General features: G+C 45.2%; 1 protein-coding gene across 5 annotated transcripts; it reads left to right on the forward strand.

Annotated features, from left to right (window-relative positions):
• Nucleotides 1-139: 139 nt before the first annotated feature.
• On the forward strand, nt 140-21429 carry Nutf2 (nuclear transport factor 2). Of its 5 annotated transcripts, none has more exons than XM_006255480.5 (5): nt 140-636; nt 14588-14714; nt 16854-16925; nt 17010-17108; nt 19831-21429. In XM_006255480.5, the coding sequence occupies exons 2-5, from the start codon at nt 14616-14618 to the stop codon at nt 19942-19944; spliced, it is 384 nt and encodes a 127-aa protein (XP_006255542.1). In that variant the 5' UTR covers nt 140-636; nt 14588-14615; the 3' UTR covers nt 19945-21429. The 5 variants fall into 5 exon arrangements, with proteins under 5 accessions (XP_006255542.1, NP_001007630.1, XP_038953554.1 ...); NM_001007629.2 differs by having other exon boundaries at nt 153-185; XM_039097626.2 differs by lacking the exon at nt 140-636 and adding an exon at nt 8363-8474.
• Nucleotides 21430-21455: the final 26 nt, after the last annotated feature.

Here is a 21455-nt window from a genome sequence, read left to right on the forward strand (position 1 = left end):
TCCGCGAACGGCATTCTGGGAAATGTCGTTCTAGCCAAGTTCACTAACGCTCATAAGGAGCATATTGGGACTACGTTTCCCGGAATGCAACGGGACGGGCGAGGGAAGGCAAGGGGGAAGGGACAGTCGGTCGCAGACCGCGCTGGGTTGCCGCCGCCGCTGCCGCCATCGTGCCAGCCCCACGGGTGAGTGTTGGGGCCAGCGCGCCGGGGCGGGGGCTGGGCCGCAGGAGCCGCGCTCTAGGCCGCTGGGAGCTTCTGCTTCGAGGCCCTTGGAGGCCCCTCCCCTCTTCACACCCCCACGGCGGCCCGAAGAGGCACGGGGCCCGCACCATGTGTCGCGCGCGGCTCCGCCTACCGCGGATTGTCTGTGGCCGCGGCCCGGGGAATGCTGAGAGCCTGACGGACGCCTGTCCGGGCCGCCCTGTGTCCTGGCTGATGGCCAGGTCTTTTTCTCTTGTCCGGACGATCAGGATAGCTCTCAGGGGCCCGCCCTGTGTGGCCTTCCCTGGCTTGCTCGAATCCTGCAACCTCTGCAGGCAGGTTGGCGGGCCGATCCCAGACCCTCGTCCCACCACCCGCCGGCGAAGATCCGGGGATGGGCAACGCCACCCAGCTCGCTCCAGAGCCAGCATGGGTAAGGGTTGCCCTCCTGCCGCTGCTGGGGCTTGGGACCATTGCCTGGTTCCAAACCATAGCCCGGCTAGGATGTAGGTGAACGCTTCTCTGCTTGATTGCTTGCTGGGAGTGCACGAAACTTAACCTCTACCTCGGTGGAAACTGTGCTGCAGTGTCCAGCATGGAGGACAAGGGCAGGGATTCTGGGGCGGGAGGGAATGCCTCGTGGGACTTTACCTCTAGCTAGTCCTGGAAAATCTGTACATAGTGTCTTTGTAAAGGCAGCTCCCGTCTGGTAGGCCCAGCCTCCATGACTAGGCTCTAGCTCTGGGGTGGGTTGCCTGACTTAGTTATAATGGAGAAAAGACACCAAAGAAGTGAAATTTGTGTGAGCCTCCAAAGTTTCTTGTTAGATTTCTCAAGCAGGCCTAATTCTAAACTACGTTAGAACCTTCTAGAGTCAGTATTGCATGGGCCTGATAGGAAAATGACTCCTTTAGAATAAAACGATGAGGTAGGAGTTAATTCATGAAGAAATGAACTCCAAGCTTGAGGTCATTGAGCCCAGTGCTGGACAAGAGAAGGTGGAAGGGACCTTGTGGCTAGAGCTCTAGTTTAGGTTGTGTTTGCTTGTTGAAGTTGTTTGCAGATCTGGAACTAACTAGAAGCCACAGAATGTCTGCTTTCTCTTCGCATGTTCTGGGGCTGCCTGTGAACAGTCAAGAAGATGGTTGGGTCTTGAGAAAGTGCTTTAGCAATGGTACCACAGATCGTCTATCACTTTGAGCTCCTGGAGAAGAGGTGTATTTAACCAATTACTGTTAAGCAGGCTTTGAAAAGGCACTCTGTTTTGAGTAATGCTTAAGGAACGAGTGTAGAAAAGCTCCCAGGACTTGGCAGAAAGCATCTCTTGTCAGGTTGGATTCTCTGGTCCATTGCTGGCTTCTGTGTCACATGGGCCTAAGCAGTCTCTTAGAATGACAGACTGACTTATGGCAGAATGCTGAAAGCCACTGTCTTTGGTGTCCCCTGCTCCTAGAATATTTCCCCAGATACTGTTATTCTGGTTTTCACTTGAAGTTTTTTTCCCTCCAGTACAGTCATTCTCTCTAGTCAAAAACAACAAGCAGAGATTGCTCAGATCTTAACCAGGACCTACCTTCTATGAATTCAAGCTTCTGAATCCATATTATAGCTGGTAAGCAAGGCTTATCCAGTAGGCTCTGGAGAGACTCCTGCATGTTTTGGCTAAGCAGCCAAGGAAGGACTATCCACAGAACATAGAAGGTCAAAGAGGTAGGATTACTTGGTAAAAGCAGTTATTTCCATACTTTCTTGGAGATAGGGATGTAACTCAGTTGGTAGATTGGTTGTTTGATCATCAGCACTGAATAAATTGAGTGCGGTGGCACACGCTTGAAGTCCCAGTTAACCTAGCATCATGGTAGTAGCATAAGGATCAGAAGTTATATCTTAAGCTGCATATGAAATCTAAGGCCAGCCTGGGGTACATGAGACCCTGTCTCAAAGAACTAAAATGAACTCTGCACCTTGTCTGAGTTTTAGATGAGCTATGCTCATGGCTGAGGATCAGCTTCTGAGTGGCTTCTGCATAGGACTTCCTTCTCTCTTCCCCCTTCTGCCTCTTTTTCTTTTCTTTTTGTAGCACCAGGAATCAAACCTTAACTTTATAAACTCTAGGCTGTGTATATTCTAGCACCTTCAGGATCAAAAAGAAACTGTTCTTCTCCGAGGTGAGCCAGAAATGAAAGGAATTTGGGTCTCTCCTTATTCCTTAAAAGTTCTCAGAAACGTCTGTCTGGAGTTAGCCATTTCTAAGCACCCTGACCCCAAGAAGCCCTCGATCTTACTGGACTTGGCAGTCCATTTAGTTCTGAGAGACAAAGGAGAATCCTAAGGTTCTTCAGAATCTCTATGTGCCCTCTTCTGTCATGTAAGAAGTCATGAGAAGTGGGACAATTGAGTATAGCTGCACAAGGAAGTGACAAATACCTTTTTGTTTGTTTTAGCTAAGAAAGAAAGAAAATTATATATATATATATTTTTTAGGACAGCCAGAGCTATACAGAGAAATCTTGTCTGGGGAAAAAAAAAGTTCAAGGACAGTCAGGATTATATATTGTGAAGTCATGTCTCAAAACAAGCTTCAGGATTCCTTTAGTAAGCTGTTAGCATTTTATTTGACGTGAGCATGGTTTGTTTTGTTTTTTATCTGAATATTCAGATTTTTTTTCCACAAACATTCTTTGGTCCTTTATGGTTGACTCAGGGATGAGGCTACAGGGGAAAAGAGATAAATACTGTCTATTTCTGATGCTAAAAAAAGGTGTCAGTACTAAAGATGACAGAGTAATGTTGGCATTGTGTGCTGAGGGCTTAGTTGAAGAGAAGTGCAGAAGAGGGGGCTTTTAAAGGATTAGAGAGCATTGAGAGCAAAACCTTAGTGGGTCCACCTGCCTCTCCAGATGACTGGCCAAAACCAAAGGCATGGGGGGGGTAGGGGTATTCTCAGAATGCCTAGGAAGGTCACCAACATTGTCTGACCTTCTTTCCCCTTGCCTGAAACATGGGTGTGTAACATCTCACTTAACTGAGACTCCCTCATGATCAGATTGATCAAATGACAATCATTTATTCCTTGAAACCCTGTTCCTCTGCTTCCCACCTCTGAAGTGGCTACTATTACTTACAGGCCTAAATGTCTCCGCCATTCTGTTTTAGGTAATGCTTGTGGCATAATTCAGTAGTAGAGCATTTGTCTAGCAGGCAGGAGGCCTTAGCTTCAGTCTCTAGCTTTTGGGGGGCACAGATAAGAAATAAGAAGACTGCTTGTTTAGACAGCATTTCACCTCACTGGGACCTCCAGGATACACAGTCTAGGGTTCCAGATGAAGTAGAAGAGCATTCTCCAAGAAGGAGGTTAAAAGTTGGGCAGAGTTTCTTTGGGCTGCACCTCGAGTGGGATTTTTTTTATTGTTTTTTCTTTGTCTTTTTTTTTTTTTGGTTCTTTTTTTCCCGGGCTGGGGACCGAACCCCGGGCCTTGCGCTTCCTAGGCAAGCGCTCTACCACTGAGCTAAATCCCCAACCCCTTTCTTTGTCTTTTTTTCCCCCCAAGACAGGATTTTTCTCTGTAGCCCTGTCAGTCCTGGAACTCTCTGTAGACCAGGCTGGCTGCATACTCAGAGATCTGCCTGCCTCTGCCTCCCAAGTGTTGGGATTTTAGGTGTGTGTCAGCACCACCCAGGTGTTTTTTCTTGTTTGTTTGGTTGGTTTTTTTTTTTTTGTTGTTGTTTTGTTTTTTTTGGTTCTTTTTTTCGGAGCTGGGGACCGAACCCAGGGCCTTGCGCTTCCTAGGTAAGCGCTCTACCACTGAGCTAAATCCCCAGTTCCCACCCAGCTGTTTTGTTAAGTTTTCAAATGAACCTTTTCCCATTGTTTGTAGGCTTGCAGTTGTTCAGTTTGAATTGGCTACCCCCTTCCCAACTTTGTAATTCTGTGAACCTTGACATTGACTATGTACAGCCAGAATTCTTGAATACCTCCCTTTGGAGGCCAGTAGTATATTCCTGGAGTGACTTTCAAGCCATGTGAATGAGTAAGGGATCAGTAAGTGCTCAGGACAACACCTCTCTTCTCTCGTCTCAGCTCTGATGTGTCGTGGGCTGAATGCTCTGGCTGCAAAAGTGTCATAGTAGTAGGAAGGACTGAGAGTGAGTGTGCTTATTGTCCCCAGGGTACTCACTGCCAGCAGGCATATGGCCAATCTTGGGCCTACTATTCCTTATTTTTTGGTGGTTGCCTGTTATAAGTCAACTCAGTAAGTGCCAGGGTCTGGAGATAGGATGAAAAACATCCTTCCCAAAAGTTGTCAGGCCCTAAGGAGAAGTCTGTTTGCCTTGATGTCTTTAATAAAATAGAGAACATTTTGGGATATTTTGCTTTTCTTTTTTCTTTTTTCTTTTTCAAGTGTTTATTTGTATGTGAGTACACTGTAGCTGTCTTCAGACACACCAGAAGAGGGCATCAGATCTCTTTACAGATGGTTGTGAGCCACACCTTGTGGTTGCTGGGAAGTGCACTCAGGACCTCCGGAAGAGTAGTGAATGCTCTTAACTGAGCCATCGTTCCAGCCCCTTGTTTTTGTTTTTGAGCCATATCGCTCTATAGTCCTGGAACTTAAGGCAGTCTGGCCTTGAACTCACAAAGATCCAAGCATGCATACGACCCCTGGCTCTCAACCTTTTTTTTTTCTTTTTCTTTCTTTTTTTTCGGAGCTGGGGACCGAACCCAGGGCCTTGCGCTTGCTAGGCAAGCGCTCTACCACTGAGCCAAATCCCCAACCCGGCTCTCAACCTTTTTAAGATGGATCTCACAGGGCTGTCCAGGCAGGCTTTTCTCATCCTCCATCCTTGGCCTTCAGGCCCATGTTTCAATTCCAACTGAATCTCAGCCTTCATAGAAATAGGAAAGGCAGCTGCCTCTGGAAGGATCTGTACGGGGCCGTATCACCGTTAGATGTTTCTAGTCACAGAAGAGAATGCTCTTGGTTGTCCCTGTGGTAAATCCGCTTTGAGCTACTGAGCACATGCTCGGGTCTTTTCATCCTGAGGTGCTTGGAACTTGCTGATACTAGAAAGGAAGAAAAGCATGGGATTTTCCTTACTGCCTCTGTGCTTCTGCCATCTTGGTTCTTAGCTATTGGGGTAACCTACTACTTCCTTGTTCATTCTGGGGAATCAAGCGCTGGATGTGCCAGGGAGCTTTTGAGGTGAAAATAACTATACCAGCCTTATTGGGCCAATTCGTTCTGAAGCTCAAGTCAGAGGACATATGAAAGAGGAAGGGGGGTTGGGGATTTAGCTCAAAGGTAGAGCCCTTGCCTAGGAAACGCAAGGCCCTGGGTTCGGTCCCCAACTCCGAAAAAAAGAACAACAAAAAAAAAAAAACTCTTAAAAAAAAAAAAGAAAGAGGAAGGGTCCTATTTATTATCTTCTGTAAACTCTGTCCTTTTTTTTTTTTTTCTTTTCTTTTTTCTTTTTTCGGAGCTGGGGACCGAACCCAGGACCTTGCACTTGCTAGGCAAGTGCTCTACCACTGAGCTAAATCCCCAACCCCAACTCTGTCCTTTTTATTCTCGGCTCTGCTCACTCCTGTGGTATCACAGCAATGCTGGCCAAAGGTGGTCATGGAATACCGTGGAAGCAGTTGTTGAGGAACCTCATTCCCTACCAGGGTGTCGCCTCCTCAGAGCATTCAAGGCCTGAAGCTCAGTTCAAAATAGAAACTAAAGAAAGCCTAGGGCTCCAGAGAACTTGTGCAACTACTGGGAAAGGGAAGTTACTGGGGCAGTAAGTGCAGAGTATAGGACGCAGGTCTCAGACTAAAGCTCCTGGGTCGTCTGGGGCTCTGGAGGCATTCAGGCATAGGGAAGGGAAAGGTCCAAGTGGTGCTATATAGACTTCAGATATCAGTTCCAGGAAAAGGTTCTGCCTGGGCTAACCACCTAGGCACCAAAATGTCTCTGAACTTGAAGTTAACAGAGTGGTAGGTTGGACAGTTGCCTTTCCTGGATCAAGAATGCCTCCCTGTATGTAGCCTCTCAGTTAGAGGCTGATGATAATTCCTTACCACTGGATTTTGCTTTAGCACCTTGGTTAATTTCTCCCTAATTTGGCCAAGTTTCTGATGAGAAGACAGGACCATAACTCAAGGGAGAAGTGAAGCAGGCTAATGGTCAAGGAGTTGCCTGTGTGTCTACCATTTACCATAGCTGCTCCCCAGGTGACTAGGGCCTTTGGATTGAGAGCCAGTCTCTACTTGCCACGTGTCACTCAGGTAGCTGAATGGAACAAAGGATCACTTCCCGGTGTCTTGGATACAAGGTGTGGGTGAAGGAGAACATGGGTCACTGAGCAGTGTTGCCTAAATCTGACAATTCCAGAGAACAGCCAGCCTAGGTTAGGCTCCCAGACATTCATCTACTTAGTCAACAAAAGTGATTGAGGGCTGGGCCAGGTCCAGTGGAAACAGGTGATGAAGAGTGCTCTGGGAGCACAATAAAGTATGGTGCTCTGGTTGGGAGATAACATGAGTAGCCAGATTTATGGACACAGCATGACTGATGCACTTGTGAGCTCACAGCAGCTGTGGATACCTGCACAAGACTGGGCCCATTGACATTTCATCACAGAGGGGAGGAGTCATAGGAGCTACAGGAAGTTGCTAGCTAATGGTTCCTGGGATTAGCTCAGTGTCATCACTGATTGCCCTGCTCCAGTAAATAACCCCTCACTAATGCTAATGCAAGCAACTTTAAATGCAGTGGCCCACAAGAGAAGAACAGAAAAAGAGAAAGACGGGAGGGAGACTTGTTCAGAAGAAGGCCCTCATGGGAGAAGGCAGAAGAGAAAAGATAATAGGAGAGAATATGGGTAGAGTACATTGTGTATGAAATCATGAAAGAATAAATGTGAGACTAGGGTGGTCAGAGAATGCATCAGTGAAGAGGTGACATTTGAATTGACACGTGATAAAGAACCAGCCATCTAGTTGCAAGAGTGGTCTAGGTATAAGAAGAACCAGTGAGTGACTGGGCTGGTGAGTCACTAGCATCAACCCTTGCTTAAGATTCCTGGGGGGCTGGAGAGGTGGCTCAGTGGTTAAGAGCACCCGATTACTCTTCCAGAGGTCCTGAGTTCAATTCCCAGCACCCACATGGTGGCTCACAACCATCTGTAAAGAGATCTGATACCCTCTTCTGGTGTGTCTGAAGACAGCTACATTGTACTTATATATGATAAATGAATAAATCTTTAAAAAAAATAAATAAATAAGTAAAAAACAGTTCAAAGGGGGCTGAAAAGATAAAAAAAATCCTGGGGCCTGGGAATAAAGTGGAGGAAGTCTTGTGGCGGAGGAGTAGCTGCCTAGTGGTTAAGAGGTGTGTGCTGCTAAGCCTGACAACTTGCCATCAGTGCTTGGGACCCCAAGTGTTGGAAAGAGAGACCAATTCCTGCAGGTTTTCCTCTGACCTACACACACACCCCTAAATAAATCCAGTGAAAGGAACACTGACTACAAAGTTCTCAGTGGGAATGGCCTCAATCTGTTCTAAAACTACCAAAATGCCCAGTGTGGTTGCTAACAAGGGAAGAAAGTAGGTGGCAAAGTCGAGATTCGACAGCCAGGAGGGTTGGATAGCTCAGGGCCTTGTAGATAAAGTAGTAGTGAGGCTTCCTTCTCACTACTTCTCACTTCATCACTTTTCCCATGATGCCATGGGAAATATTGGAAGGCCCTGACTTACACATTCTATATCATCATGAGACTAGAGAGACAGGGTTTTTTAAAAAAACTATTTTTAGATTTATTTTTATTTATGTTTATGAGTATTGTGCTTGATACTCAGGGAAGCAGTAAGACTGTGCAGGTGCTGGGATTGGAACTGAATTGAACAACAAATGCTCTTAACCAGGCAGGGTTTTCCTGTTTTACTTTATTCTACGTGGTCTGGACTGGCTGTGGTCTCTATGTAGTCAGATATAACTTTATACTCCTGATCCTTTTGCCTTCAATTCCCAAGTAGTGGGATTACTAGTGTGTATCACTACACTCAGACAAGAACAGGCAGGTGCACTACTGGACCTTCCTGTCTTGGGTTGTTGCTCACCCTCTGTGTGTGTTTTGTTTTGTTTTGTTTCTTTTTTTTTTTTCCGGAGCTGGGGACCGAACCCAGGACCTTGTGCTTGCTAGGCAAGCGCTCTACCACTGAGCTAAATCCCCAACCCCGTGTGTGTGTGTTTTGCTGGAGGATCAAGCCCAGGGCTTCATACAAAGTAAGTGCTCTACAAGGGAACAATATCCCCAACCCTTTTATTACATTTCTGGAGGAGGGGCACACTATAATGCATGAAAAAGTCAGAGAACAACTTGTAGGTATCTGTTCTCTCCTTCTGCTATGTTGGTTCCAATGGGTTTGGTAGTAAATACCTTCACCTACTAAGCCATCTCTGACCCTTTTTATTTTTTTTTCTTTTTTATTTATTTATTTATTTTTTGGAGCTGGGTACTGAACCTAGGGCCTTGCACTTGCTAGGCAAGCGCTCTACCACTGAGCTAAATCCCCAACCCCTGACCCTTTTTATGTGTCTGTTTTAACTGCTTGTCTGTCCATACTTTTGTACATGCTGTGTGTGCACAGTAGAGGAATTTGGATCCTGTGGAACTGGCATTATAGGGGTTGATATTCAACACATGAATGCTGGGAGCTGAACTTAGGTGTTCTGTAAGTTATCTTAACTGCTGAGTCACCTTGCAGTCTTCTGATACTCATTTTTTGTTTACTTGTTTGTTTGTTTGTTTGTTTGTTTGTTTGGACACATGGCATCTCTTTAGCACAGACTGGCCTAGAACTCACATAGTATTCCTCTCTCAGCCTCCTGATTGCTGAGCTTACAGGCATAACTACTACATTCGTCTGTCTTTAGGCCTTAGAGTAAAAATCTCTGAGAGGGGCCTGCTTTGCTGCTCTCAAGAGATTGAGGCTCAGAGATCTAGGGCTTCATGCCCAGAGGCTCCTGTTTCACGGATTTGAGTTTCACGGATTTGATCTGCTTATTTCTATTTGTAAGAGAACTCAGCTTGTCATTGGAGTCCTGGCTCTGAGGCCCACTAAACTTGGACAGTCCAATTCTGTGTACCAGCTGCTGAGCTGATGGACTTACTGGGTCTCATTTGGTTCATCTCTGACATGAGTATTGCTCTGACATGAGGGTCGGGAGTGCCATAAGGTTCTTTGTACAATTCTTTTTTTTTTTTTTTTTTTTTTTAAGGTTTATTCTTTTTTTTTTTTTTTTAAAGTTTTTTTCCTTTTTTTTTTTTTTTTTTAATTTATTTTATGTGAGTATGCTGTCTTCAGATAAACCAGAAGAGGGCATCAGATTCCATTAAAGATGGTTGTGAGCCACCATGTGGTTGCTGGGAATTGAACTCAGGACCTCTAGAAGAGCAGTTGGTGCTCTTAACCTCTGAGCCATCTCTCCAGCCCCTCTTTGTACAATTCTTTCTTGGCTTGAACCGCTTTCTTTTTTTTGAGACCAGGATCTCCATGATGTGCAGTTCACTGCTATTACAGATTTTGTCTTTGGAGACACTTGATATTAAAAAAAATCAGATAGGGCTGGAGAGATGGCTCAGTGGTTAAGAGCACTGACTGCTCTTCCAGAGGACCTGAGTTCAAATCCCAGCAACCACATGGTGGCTCACAACCATCTGATCCCCTCTTCTGCTGTGTCTGAAGACAGCCACAGTGTACTCATGTATATACATAATAAATAAATCTTTAAAAAAAATCAGATAAAAGTTTTTCTTTTAGGTCAACATTTAACAGAGTTTATGGTTGGTTTCTTGGGGGTTTAAACAACCTGAAATTATACACAAGGTTTGTAATCTCTACCTTTTTGCATACTTCTTGGCAGAGACTTACAGATTTTGTGATTCTCGGAGCATCTTTGCACCTTCAAAAGCCTAAGAGTCCAAAAAAGGCTGATCGCAAGGGGCAACAGCTCTTTGAGGAGCCTGGCTCTAGTCAGTCTGTGGGCTACTAAGGAGAAGCCTGAGGAGATGGTATGGCTGTTGGCTTCTCACAAGAGCTGTAGAAGCCATAGGATGAAGGTAGTTTGGTTGTTTTGTTTGTTTGTTTGGTTTTTTTTTTTTTTTTTTGTCTTTTTTTTTTTCGGAGCTGGGGACCGAACCCAGGGCCTTGCGCCTGCTAGGCAAGCGCTCTACCACTGAGCTAAATCCCCAACCCTGTTTTGTTTGTTTTAAGATTTATTTATATATGTGAGTACACTATCACTCTGTTCAGACACACCAGAAGAGGGCATCAGATCCCATTACAGATGATTGTGAGCCACCATGTGGTTGCTGGGAATTGAACTCAGGACCTCTGGAAGAACAGTCAGTGAGCCATCTCCAGCTCCTGAAGGTTAGTTCTAAATGTGATGTGAGACTGCATTTGTGAGGCCTTTGTTTCACGGTTTTACTTTTTAGTAAACATGTTAAGAACAATGATCAGAGCTTTCTGGCAGTTCTGGACACCTCCAGGAGAGTAGTACATGTGGATGGCAAGGGTCTCTGTTTTGCTGCTTTTTGGTTTCAGGAATGCTGTTTTCAAACTGTAAGTTGAAAACTTACTAAGTCATTAACTTGCAGTGCTGTACATTCTGAACTAGGGGAGGATGTATAAGGATCATGTATATGAAAATTGACAAAGGTGGCCAGGTTACATATTTAATTAAGCTCAATATTGGAGGCAGAGGCAGGTGGGTCTCTGAGTTTGAGACCATCCTGCTCTACAGAGTAAATTTCAAAGCATTCAGGGCAACAAGAGAAAGTTGATGGGGTTTATACCTGAGGTGTGTCAACAGTGGTGCCTGGTAATAACAAACAGGGTCTGACCAGTGTTTTGGAGGAAGAATAAGAATTGACCAAGCAAGTCATTATACCCGTGCCAGGGACTCAAGCCCTGAGCCTGTTGTGTGTGTATTTGGTGTTAGATGCAGATAGAATGAGTGGCTGGCAAGACAGGGATGCTCTTTTTTTTTTTTTTTTTTAAAGATTTATTTATTTATTATATATAAGTACACTGTAGCTGTCTTCAGATACACCAGAAGAGGGCATCGGATCTCCTTACAGATGGTTGTGAGCCACCATGTGGTGGCTGGGAACTGAACTCATGACCTCTGGAAGAGCAGTCGGGTGCTCTTAACCGCTGAGCCATCTCTCCAGCCCGACAGGGATGCTCTTAACCTCTGAGCCATCTCTCCAGCCGAGTTTTTTGTTTTTGTATGTCTGTTATGTGGCCAGAAGGTATCAGATTAGAGCTAGAGTTACAAGCAATTGTGAACGCCCAGTGTATGTTCTGAGAGCCAAATTCAGTCCTCTAGAAGAGCAGGAAGAACTATTGACAGCTGAGTGATCTCTCTAGTCCCTTGGTTGGTTGGTTCTGTTTGTTTGTAAGTGACAGGGTCTTGCTATATAGCTCTGACTGGCCTGGGTATCACTATGTAGAACAGGGTGGCCTTGAACTCTACAGAGATTCTCCTGCCTCTGCCTCCAAGCACCTGTACCATCACAACCAGACCTTATTTTTTGAAACAAGCATTTCACCGTACAGTCTCGTGGATTGGAACCACAACAGTCCTGTAGTCTACCAAGTGCTGGCATTACAGATGTGTACCTGCTCCTGGCTGCTTATTTTAAGAGGGGTCTTTCTGTGTAGCCCTGACCTGCTTGTGGGTAATGGAATTGGAGGAAGGCAATACCAAACCTAGTTTAGGGCTCAGCTTTAACCCAGAGGCTTCAGTGGTAAAGGGAGTGTGTGATCTAGGGTTCAGTTATACAAGACCATGTCAGCACTGACATTGTTCAATCTGTCCTAATCTACAGCACGGAGGTGACAAGGGAACTTTATTTCGTGTCATATGTTTGGGTCCATGGCAATAAGGGTGTGGTCAGACAGTCCTAGAGTCAGGTTGGTGTTGGCTCCTGGAGCTGCTTTTGGTCTCCTTAAAGCAAAGGTCTTCATGCAGTCTTTGGTTTTCTTGTTTTTGTTAGTTTGTTTTTGAGACAGGATTTCTAACCCAGACTGGCCTCTAACTCCTTGTGTAGCCTTGAACTTCTGATCCTCCTGCCTCTACTTCCCAAGTACTGGCATTACAAGCATATGCCACTTACATCTATCTGGTCTTTGCATTGCTGAGGATCCCACCCAAGGTTTTGTGCATATTAGACAAGCATTCTCTAACCAGGCCCTGGCTTATTTTCTATTTTGAGACAGGATATCACTTAGTTACCCAAACTGAACTCATTCTGTAGCTGGGTAGACCTTGGACCAGGATTCTTCTTAAATTAGCTTTTCAAGTAGCTAGCATTGTAGGCTTGTAGCACTAGGCTAGGCTTTATCCAGTTTTGAAGATTTCTATTAGAGAGTTAGCTTACCTTTAAGAACAATACTACTGCTGGGCGTGGTGCTGTGTGCCACTGGAGGCAGAGTCGGGTGGATCTGCATAGCAAACTGAAGGGCAGCCAAGGCTGCATACTGGGACCCTGCTTCAAAAGAAGCAAACACAAAACCCTATCCTGCCTATCTGGACATGGTAGCATATGCCTTTAATAAAACTCAGAAGGCAGAGGCAGAGAGAAACCAGACCAGTCTGGTCTACATAGCAAGTTCTAGGACTACGTGGTGACACTATCCCGGATAGAGTCTTAGGATAGATAAGATAGATAGGACAATACTACTGAAAAAGAAAAAACACCCTCCTACTTCCTATGCTGCCCCACGGTCTTACCACATGGCTTTGCTTTCCCTCTCTGATGTCCCAGTTTCCATCCCTCGCCTGGTTTGGTGCTGTCACATATTTGATGGTGCTGTTTCTTCTGCCTGGCATGTTCTTTTCTAGGACCTCCCCTTGATATAGGGGCTGAGAGCAGAAGGAAGCCTGGCCTTCATTATTCCTGCAGCTTTTCCTGAGAACTCTTGGGAACTGGACTGAGTATCTTGGCTTCTGTGGGGTGGGACAGGCTGAGTCAGTACTATGGTAGAAGGCGCAGAGATGGGAGGGTAGGAAAATGTGGACTTTTTAGAAATTTGGAGATGTGACCAAAATTGCGGGTGAAACTGGTTGTAGATCCTATGTTTCTTCCATTTGTTGATTGTTTCTTGGCACAGATATGAACTGGGACACACTTTGTGTTCCTGTGTGCAGCCGTGACTGGATCCAAGCTTTCTCCTCGGCTTGGTTTAGACTTTCCTGGACATTTCTTAGTCATCTGAGCATGGCTGCTATTTTTAGTACAGCTACAGCTACTTCCTAGGGAACTTAAAATAAAACTGGCTTCATTTCTTGGCCTTTCATTGGCTAGAGTATCTTCATAGGCTGGAGGATTGGATTAACCTCTGTTTCTTTACTCTGTCCCTTCCTGCTGGCTCCTCTGGCCTTCGGTGAGGTCATAGAAACTGTAGTGAGTGAGTACTCACCATGTTAAGCTGTGTAACCACCAGCCAGCAGAGGAGGATGTGGGAACCCTAGAAGCACTGATGTGCAGTAGCTCCTACCGCAACTAATGCTTTTCTGCTGGAGCCAAGTATCCTGTTACTGTTTTGTTTCAAACCTATTATCAGGACAGAGGATGTACTCGTCTACAGTCAGATCCATACAGGTCTCTAGGACCCACAGGAAGTACAGCTTGCCTTCCCATGTAGGGCTTCAATAAAGCCAAAGTGGCTTTGTCATCATTGTCTTTGGGATGGTGGCCTGAGCTGTGTAGAGACAGCTCTTCAGGAGCAGGGTATTGGTGATACGGGATACCGCACATAACTGCCCACTCATGCCTTCATCTGTTTTTCCCTTTCATCCTGTCAGAGCTCTGAAGTGAGTAGAGAATGTCATTATCACTGAAGGACTGACACCAGAAAAGACCAGGTCAAGAATCACCTGGCCTCAGAAATGTTAGGAGGCTCCTCGGGACTTGCTGTGGTCAGGAGTGGAGTAGAAGTCATGTGTCCTTCCAACCCCCATCACCATCACATCCCAGAGACAGTATTGGAAGTTACTGTGGCTTTGCAGCTTATTGAAAGGATTAAAGAAAACTGGTGCTTAGCTCCTTCTTCTCCCCTTATTGGACATGGGGACTATTCTGATTTTCCTTTACCCTGTGTGTACCTGGCACCCTCTGTCATCCACCTAGAGGTCCTTAGAACATGGGCTAAATATGGTTCCTACCACTGGTCAGGGTTGGGTAAGGTGTGTGAGATCCCCAGGGCTGTCACATACCCTGAAAGAACAGGTATCAACAGAGAATCTTCCTGCATGAGGAGGCTAGGAAAAGACAGGCTACTTCTTGCTTCTGTGGTACTAACATTTCTGTCTTGCTGGTCTTGCAGGTCTCAGTGAGGTGGGTGACTCTCCAGGATGGGAGACAAGCCAATTTGGGAGCAGATTGGATCCAGCTTTATTCAGCATTACTATCAGTTATTTGATAACGACAGAACCCAACTAGGCGCAATTTACGTAAGTCTCCAATGTGAGAGCCAGAATAAAGCCCTAGGAGATCAATTTGAATATCAAGAGTGTCCTGGATAGGAAGTTTGGGCTTTCTTTTTTTTTCTTTTTTCTATTTTTCAGAGCTGGGGACTGAACCCTGGGCCTTGCACTAGGCAAGCGCTCTACCACTGAGCTAAATCCTCAACCCCAAGTTTGGGCTTTCTATTCCATGTGGTTGGCACCCTATCGGATCACATCTCTCTGTAGCAAGTAAAGACTAGGATTCATTATCCTCTGGAGGCAGCAGCCATGAGCATTTTCAGTGCAGTGCTGGCTCCTGGAGACCCCATGTGCAGCTTCTTTTGAGGTCAGAACATCTGAGTGCTTGTGGGGATAAAATAAAGTTAAACCAAGGAGTCTTCTAGGTGGCCATTGCTTCACATTTTAATGATACTCATTTATTCATTCTTTTTTTTTTTTTTTAAGATTTATTTATTCTATATAAGTACATTGTAGCTATCTTCAGACACACCAGAAGAGGGCATCAGATCTCATTACAGATGGTTGTGAGCCACCATGTGGTTGCTGGGATTTGAACTCAGGACCTCTGGAAGAGCAGTCAGTGCTCTTAACCACTGAGCCATCTCTCCAGCCCCTCATTTATTCATTCTTGATTCTGCCTGAGATTTAGCAACACAAGAGCATTCATTCAGTCGTGCTAAGCTAACAGATCTACCCAGGATAGGAAGGACTATCCATAGATCCTAGTTGAGCCATTAGAAGTTGTCAGTATCTCTTCCAGAATGTCAGGGTTTGTTCAGAAATTTTGGAAATAAAGAAAGGCATCTTAGGAGTGGTAACAAATTCATCCTAGATGATATAAATTGTCTTTATGAGTTAGAGGGATTGTACCCAGGCCCTCATGCACGTAGGACAGGTGATAGAACTCTGTCACTGTTCTGCACACACACACGCGTATACTCACACACATACGTCAGTTCCTCTCATTGTCTCTTCTGGACACAGGAGTCTCACAGTCTTGTTCAGGCTGGCCTCAGACCTAGATTCCTCTACCTCAGCCTCCCAAGGAGCTGGGAAGACAGGTCATTGTAAAATAATTAAGGCAGGTTTAACAGGTCCCCTCCTGAAAGACAGTTACTTTAGCAAGGTCCTAAAAGAGGACTTTGTATATGTTGTTTCATAATTACTCAAATGTTTCCTATTTGATGATTGAGGAAACTAAAACAGAAAAATAATCAGTTTGTCTAATGTTACAGTTGGAAGTAACAGAAGTTCCCACCTCTCCCCACTACCTCCTGCCCTAGCATAGATCCTTACTATGTAGTTTAGGCTAGCTTTAGGCACTCCATCATCCTGCCATAACCTCTGTCATTGGCTGAGTGTGGTGACACACCCTTTTAATCTCAGCACTGGGAGGCAGAGGCAAAAGGATCTCTTAGTTCTAAGCTAGCCTAGGCTACACAGTAAGACTGTTTCACAAAGTGGGTAAGAGATGTGTGTATTAATAAATACATTTTGGGGGCTGGAGTGATGGCTCAGTGGTTAAGAGCACTGACTACTCTTCCAGAGGTCCTGAGTTCAATTCCCAGCAACCACATGGTGGCTCACAACCATATGTAATGGGATCTGAGTGTTGGTAATCTTTTAGAGTTCAAGGAACAATGAGATATAATCTAGAAAGTTTGCCTGGGTGTTGTGGCATAAGCCTTTAATCTTAGTACTGGAAGGCTGAGCTAGGCAGATGTTTTGAGTTTGAGGCTACCCTGGACTACAAAGTGACACTCTCCCTCAAAAATAAAATAAAACAAAATAAAAAGCAGTAAAGAATTTTGAGGGTTCCAACAAGGAAGGCTTCTTTGTATAGTTCCTGGAAGTTGCCAGACTGGCCTCCAACTCAGATGGCCTGCCTCTGCCTTTAATTCTGAGTGCTGGGATGAAAGGCATGTGCTACTACCGGCTGGCAGAAATAAAGAATTTCTAATTTAGAAATTATTGCTAATATAAATTTGGGATTCAGCTTTAATTTTATGTTTCCAGGTAAGTAAACAGATATGAACTCTTCTCCCTAAGCAAGATCCTTTTGAGGGTTTTTTTCTAAAGCTTTAAAGTGCTGAGGCTCTGACTGTATTTCTTTACACATTTTAGATTGATGCGTCATGCCTTACGTGGGAAGGACAGCAATTCCAGGGCAAAGCTGCCATTGTGGAGAAGCTATCTGTAAGTAAAGGCCAGACATGAGGCACAGGTGGCTTCTTTCATGCCTCTTTGATCTCAGCTGACCTCCTATTCTTCCTCTTGCAGAGCCTTCCGTTCCAGAAAATTCAGCATAGTATCACGGCGCAGGACCATCAGCCTACACCAGATAGCTGCATCATCAGCATGGTTGTAGGCCAGCTCAAGGTAGTGGTGCCACTGTGTTCAGGGCTGGAGTAGGCAGGCAAAGCAGAGCCCTGGGCAGGCCTCCTGTGCCTTCCCTGTGGATGTAACCTGCTTATTGTGGGAACAGTCAAAGTGACTGTCAAAACAAAACCCATCAAAGTGGCAGCCTAGACCTGCATCGTTTAATGTAGCAGCCATGAACCATTGCAACTGACCTTTCCTCCTTCCCTTCTCTTCTTTCCTTGGCTGAATATTGAGTACATGCTAAACAGGTACTTCCTTACACTGAGCACCTCCCTTGCTTGGCCCCACAATTATTTCTACACTTTTTTTTTTTTTTTTTGAGGTTGGGTCTCACAGTGTATCCCTTACTGGCCTAGAGCTTGCTGTGTAGACCAGACTGGCTCCATACAGTTTTAAACTATGCTAATTAAATTAAAATGTACTTCCTTAGTGGTATAGTTACATTTCAAGTGGCTATAGTTGTAGAAAGTTCTAGTGAAGAGCACTGGTCTAGAGCCATTATGGAAAGGGAACAAGATGAAGCAGGGTCAAGCTGTACGGCCAAACTCCCAGGCTCCTGTGTCGTCCTGAGGTACACATAGATCTGCTGGCTGGGCACTTCCAGATAATCCTCCAATAACCCTCAGTGCTACCACCCAAGCTGGTGCTCCCTCATTCTCTCTTTGAGACAGAGTCTTGCTATGTAGACCAAGCCCTCTTTCTTTTTTTCTTTTTTTCTTTCTTTTTTTTTCTTTTTTCTTTTTTTCGGAGCTGGGGACTGAACCCAGGGCCTTGTGCTTGCTAGGCAAGCGCTCTACCACTGAGCTAAATCCCCAACCCCCTAGACCAAGCCCTCTAATTCACAGAGATCCTCCTGCCTCTGCTTAATACGTGCTGAGGTGAAAAGAGTATACCATCATGACTGGCCCAAGCTGGCTCTTCACGTGCTGAGCAAAGCAGATGAAGTCCCAGCTTATTTATTTCCCTTTTCCCATAAGAAAAAGAAAAAAAAATGTATGTGTGCATGATCGGTGTATCACACTATGGTACACATATGGAGGTTAGAGGGAAAACTTGTCTCCTTTCATTTTTTTTTTTTTTAAGATTTATTCATTTATTATATACAAGTACACTGTAGCTGTCTTCAGATACACCAGAAGAGGGCATCAGATCTCTTTACAGATGGTTGTGAGCCACCATGTGGTTGCTGGGAATTGAACTCAGGACCTCTGGAAGAGTAATCGGGTGCTCTTAACCGCTGAGCCATCTCTCCAGCCCGTCTCCTTTCATTTTTACATGGATCCTAGGGATCCAACTCAGGTCACCAGGATTGTAGGGCAAGAACCTTTACCCGTTTAAGGTGTGTCTCCTTACTCTTAAGACCTGTCATCCTTATTGTCAAACACTTTCCAAAAGCCTCTCTTCCCAAAGCAGGAGAGTGCCTGACCCCCTTAGCCAGCTCTCAGCTCTCTGGGACTGTGTCATGATAGGGTTCAGCACATACGCATGTGCATTCCCCTCTAGATCAGCTGGGTAGTGCTTTCTGAATCAGTATGGGTATGGAAAGAGTGTCCTGTGGTTCTTACTTAGACCCAGAGGGACTACCTACAAGTCGGGCCTTCCTTTTCTCTCAGTTCTTCTTGCTTTTTCAGAACTCTCCAATCAGGCCCTTAGGGTTGAGGAGGCATTTCCAGGGAGCTCATCCTCTGCTTCCTTAGGCTGAAGTAATAAGCAGTACTACTTCACATCTAGGTTCAGATTCCTCCTGGTGTTAGTGTCCCAGCTGGAGCTTCAAATGGCCTGATCCTTGTTAACACCAGTTCTTAGAACAAGAAGTGAAGCTGGAGCCGGTGTGTGCATGTGTGCACTAGGCCTCATCCTGGTTTTCTGAGTTCTGGTTAGAGGTTTGGGGCTGCCTTTTTTTTTTTTTTTTTTTTTTTTTTTTTTTTTTTAATTTATTTTATTTATTCCATGTATGTAAGTACACTGTTGCTGTCTTCAGACACACCTGAAGGGGACATTGGATCCCATTACAGATGGTTGTGAGCCATCATGTGGTTGCTGGGAATTGAACTCAGGACCTCTGGAAGAGCAGTCAGTGCTCTTAACCGCTGAGCCATCTCTCCAGCCCGGGGCTGCCTTTCTATGTTGCAGTGTTATGCTGGTCATTCCCCATCCTACTCCAACCCCTTATATAAAATTGTGATCCTATTGTAAACTTTCTCTGCGTTTTATTTATTTGGTTTTTGTCGGGGGCTTATTTGCTTTCTTGCTTGGTTTGTTTTAAATGTGTTTGTCATACACACACTGAGAGGCACGTGCCACTGTGCCCAGTGTGAACCATCTACTCCGTTTTATCAGTAATGTCTCCTGATTGAACTAACTGGCTTTTGAACAGTAAGGTGGTTCATTATAAACCAATAGTAAGTACTACTAGAGTCCTAAAAATTTTTGATCACTTCTACACAGAGACATTGAGTTAGAAGACAGGCAAGTCCTCTGCTCTGTTGCCTAGCTAAGTGGTAAAATGTGCTGCCTTTCAGTATACATATGAGTAGCCATTTATTGACACCTACATGACCAGCAGTTTCACACATAGCAATTCACATTCACAAGCACCTATTGTACTGGAATTCAGGTTTAAGGTAATTAGTACCTGATCCCAAAGTTGTAATACCATTAAACATCCTTTCTGTTCCTTAGCCCCCTTACTGAATCTTTTCTTTCTCTGTTTATACAGGCTGATGAAGATCCCATCATGGGTTTCCACCAGATGTTTCTATTAAAGAACATCAATGACGCTTGGGTTTGCACCAATGACATGTTCAGGCTTGCCCTGCACAACTTCGGCTGACCTCCTCCTGGCCAGATAGTCACGCTGTTTCCTCCTCCCTTTTCCCAATCCTATCTCCTCCAGATGCTCCAAATATCATACACAAACGAGCAGGGCCGAGGTGGGAGTGGGTGCAGTGCGCTTCTGTCACCACGGTATTGTGCATGATGTTTGGATGCTAGACTAGTTGCATCTGACAGGAAAAGTTTGTGTTGTACCAGCGCATGCCTTGGAAAGACTTAAGTAATGCAAAAGATTGTCGGTTTTTGGTTTTGTTTTCTTTTTTTTTTTTTTTTTTTAATCTACTGACAAGTTGCTCTAGTAACCCAAAGAAGTGAAGGAGAAAGCAGCTGCCTCACCAACCGCCCAGATATCGATTTGTTCAGATGTTTCAATGCCTCATGATACAATAAAACCACAAAAATTTTCTTAACAGTTTAAATTGTTTTAATTAGTTAAGTAGTTGGCTGGGCATCAGCAGCTCTGGCCCATTGTCTCTGATGCCACCCTCCCATCTGCCTCACCTTAACAGTACCTGCTGCAGGGAGCAAAGTCACTCACATGGCAGTCCACCTAAGCCCTCAAGTCTGCTGGGACAGTTCTCTCCAGCCCAGGTCTTTGGAAAGCAGGTCTGGCCTGAAGCTTCTCTTGTACTGAAGGCTCTTCAGTCAGCTCTGTCTGACACCTCCAGTGGCCTCTGCTCTGTAGACTCGGGTCTAGTAGCAGGACAGATGATTCTGTAGCAGCTACAAAGGCCTTGGCAAATATGACCTCCCATGTTTATACCCTCTGGGTTGAATCTCAGATGGAGAGGCCTGCTCTATACCCACAAAAAATGACTTTCAGATGTCTACATTCCCCAAGCAAAGCAAGAGATGCTGTACTGCCTGCTTGGGGTATTGGAGCCAGGCCCCATTGCGTGGAGTATAAATTCCACACTATGGAAACAATCAGTGTGAAGGAGTCTTGCTCTAGCTGCCCCCTCAAGACTTGTGCAGGGCATTTACACGCCATCTCCTTACTTCCCACACACCCCATACTCTCATCAAATCCCAAGAAGTCTTAACTATTATGGCAGTTTCTGCCCTGTTTCTTAGTCTGGGCACAGGTCTTGCTCAGTACAAATAAAGCTTTTCGTCCTTGAGACCTCTGGATAGTATAAAGCTACCAAAATAGCAACTGCAAGCTGGAACCAAGCCCAAGATTTGGGGCTGAGGATTGGCTAGGCACACCTGAAAGCTCCCACCTCCCCGCCATTCTGCACTATGAGGGGGAGAGTAAATAGATTTCTGCAAACGCTCCAGGTTGCCTGGTTACACCAGCATAGTCATGGACACCACACAAGAGGGTCCAGTGGGATTGATTTCTAAGCTGCTGTGTATTGGGGGAAGTAGGGGTGGGAGAGGTAGATGCCAGCTGCCTCTTACTCCACCCTGTATAAAATCTGCAATACGGCTGCTTCCATGTACCTGTGCCTAATGTCTGCAATAAAGAGGTGTTTGTAAACTATGGTTTCTTTATTCCTAACTTAA

The sequence above is a fragment of the Rattus norvegicus genome, chromosome 19 (genome assembly GCF_036323735.1).
Source record: "Rattus norvegicus strain BN/NHsdMcwi chromosome 19, GRCr8, whole genome shotgun sequence".
In the NCBI taxonomy this organism is placed as follows: domain Eukaryota; kingdom Metazoa; phylum Chordata; class Mammalia; order Rodentia; family Muridae; genus Rattus; species Rattus norvegicus.

Excerpts from the sequence above, each read along its gene's own strand:
- Nutf2 (XM_006255480.5), top strand. The coding sequence starts at position 14,616 with ATGGGAGACAAGCCAATTTGGGAGCAGATTGGATCCAGCTTTATTCAG. Across the intron at positions 14,715-16,853 it reads CCCAACTAGGCGCAATTTAC|ATTGATGCGTCATGCCTTAC; the intron begins GTAAGTCTCCAA and ends TACACATTTTAG. Across the intron at positions 16,926-17,009 it reads CCATTGTGGAGAAGCTATCT|AGCCTTCCGTTCCAGAAAAT; the intron begins GTAAGTAAAGGC and ends TTCCTCTTGCAG.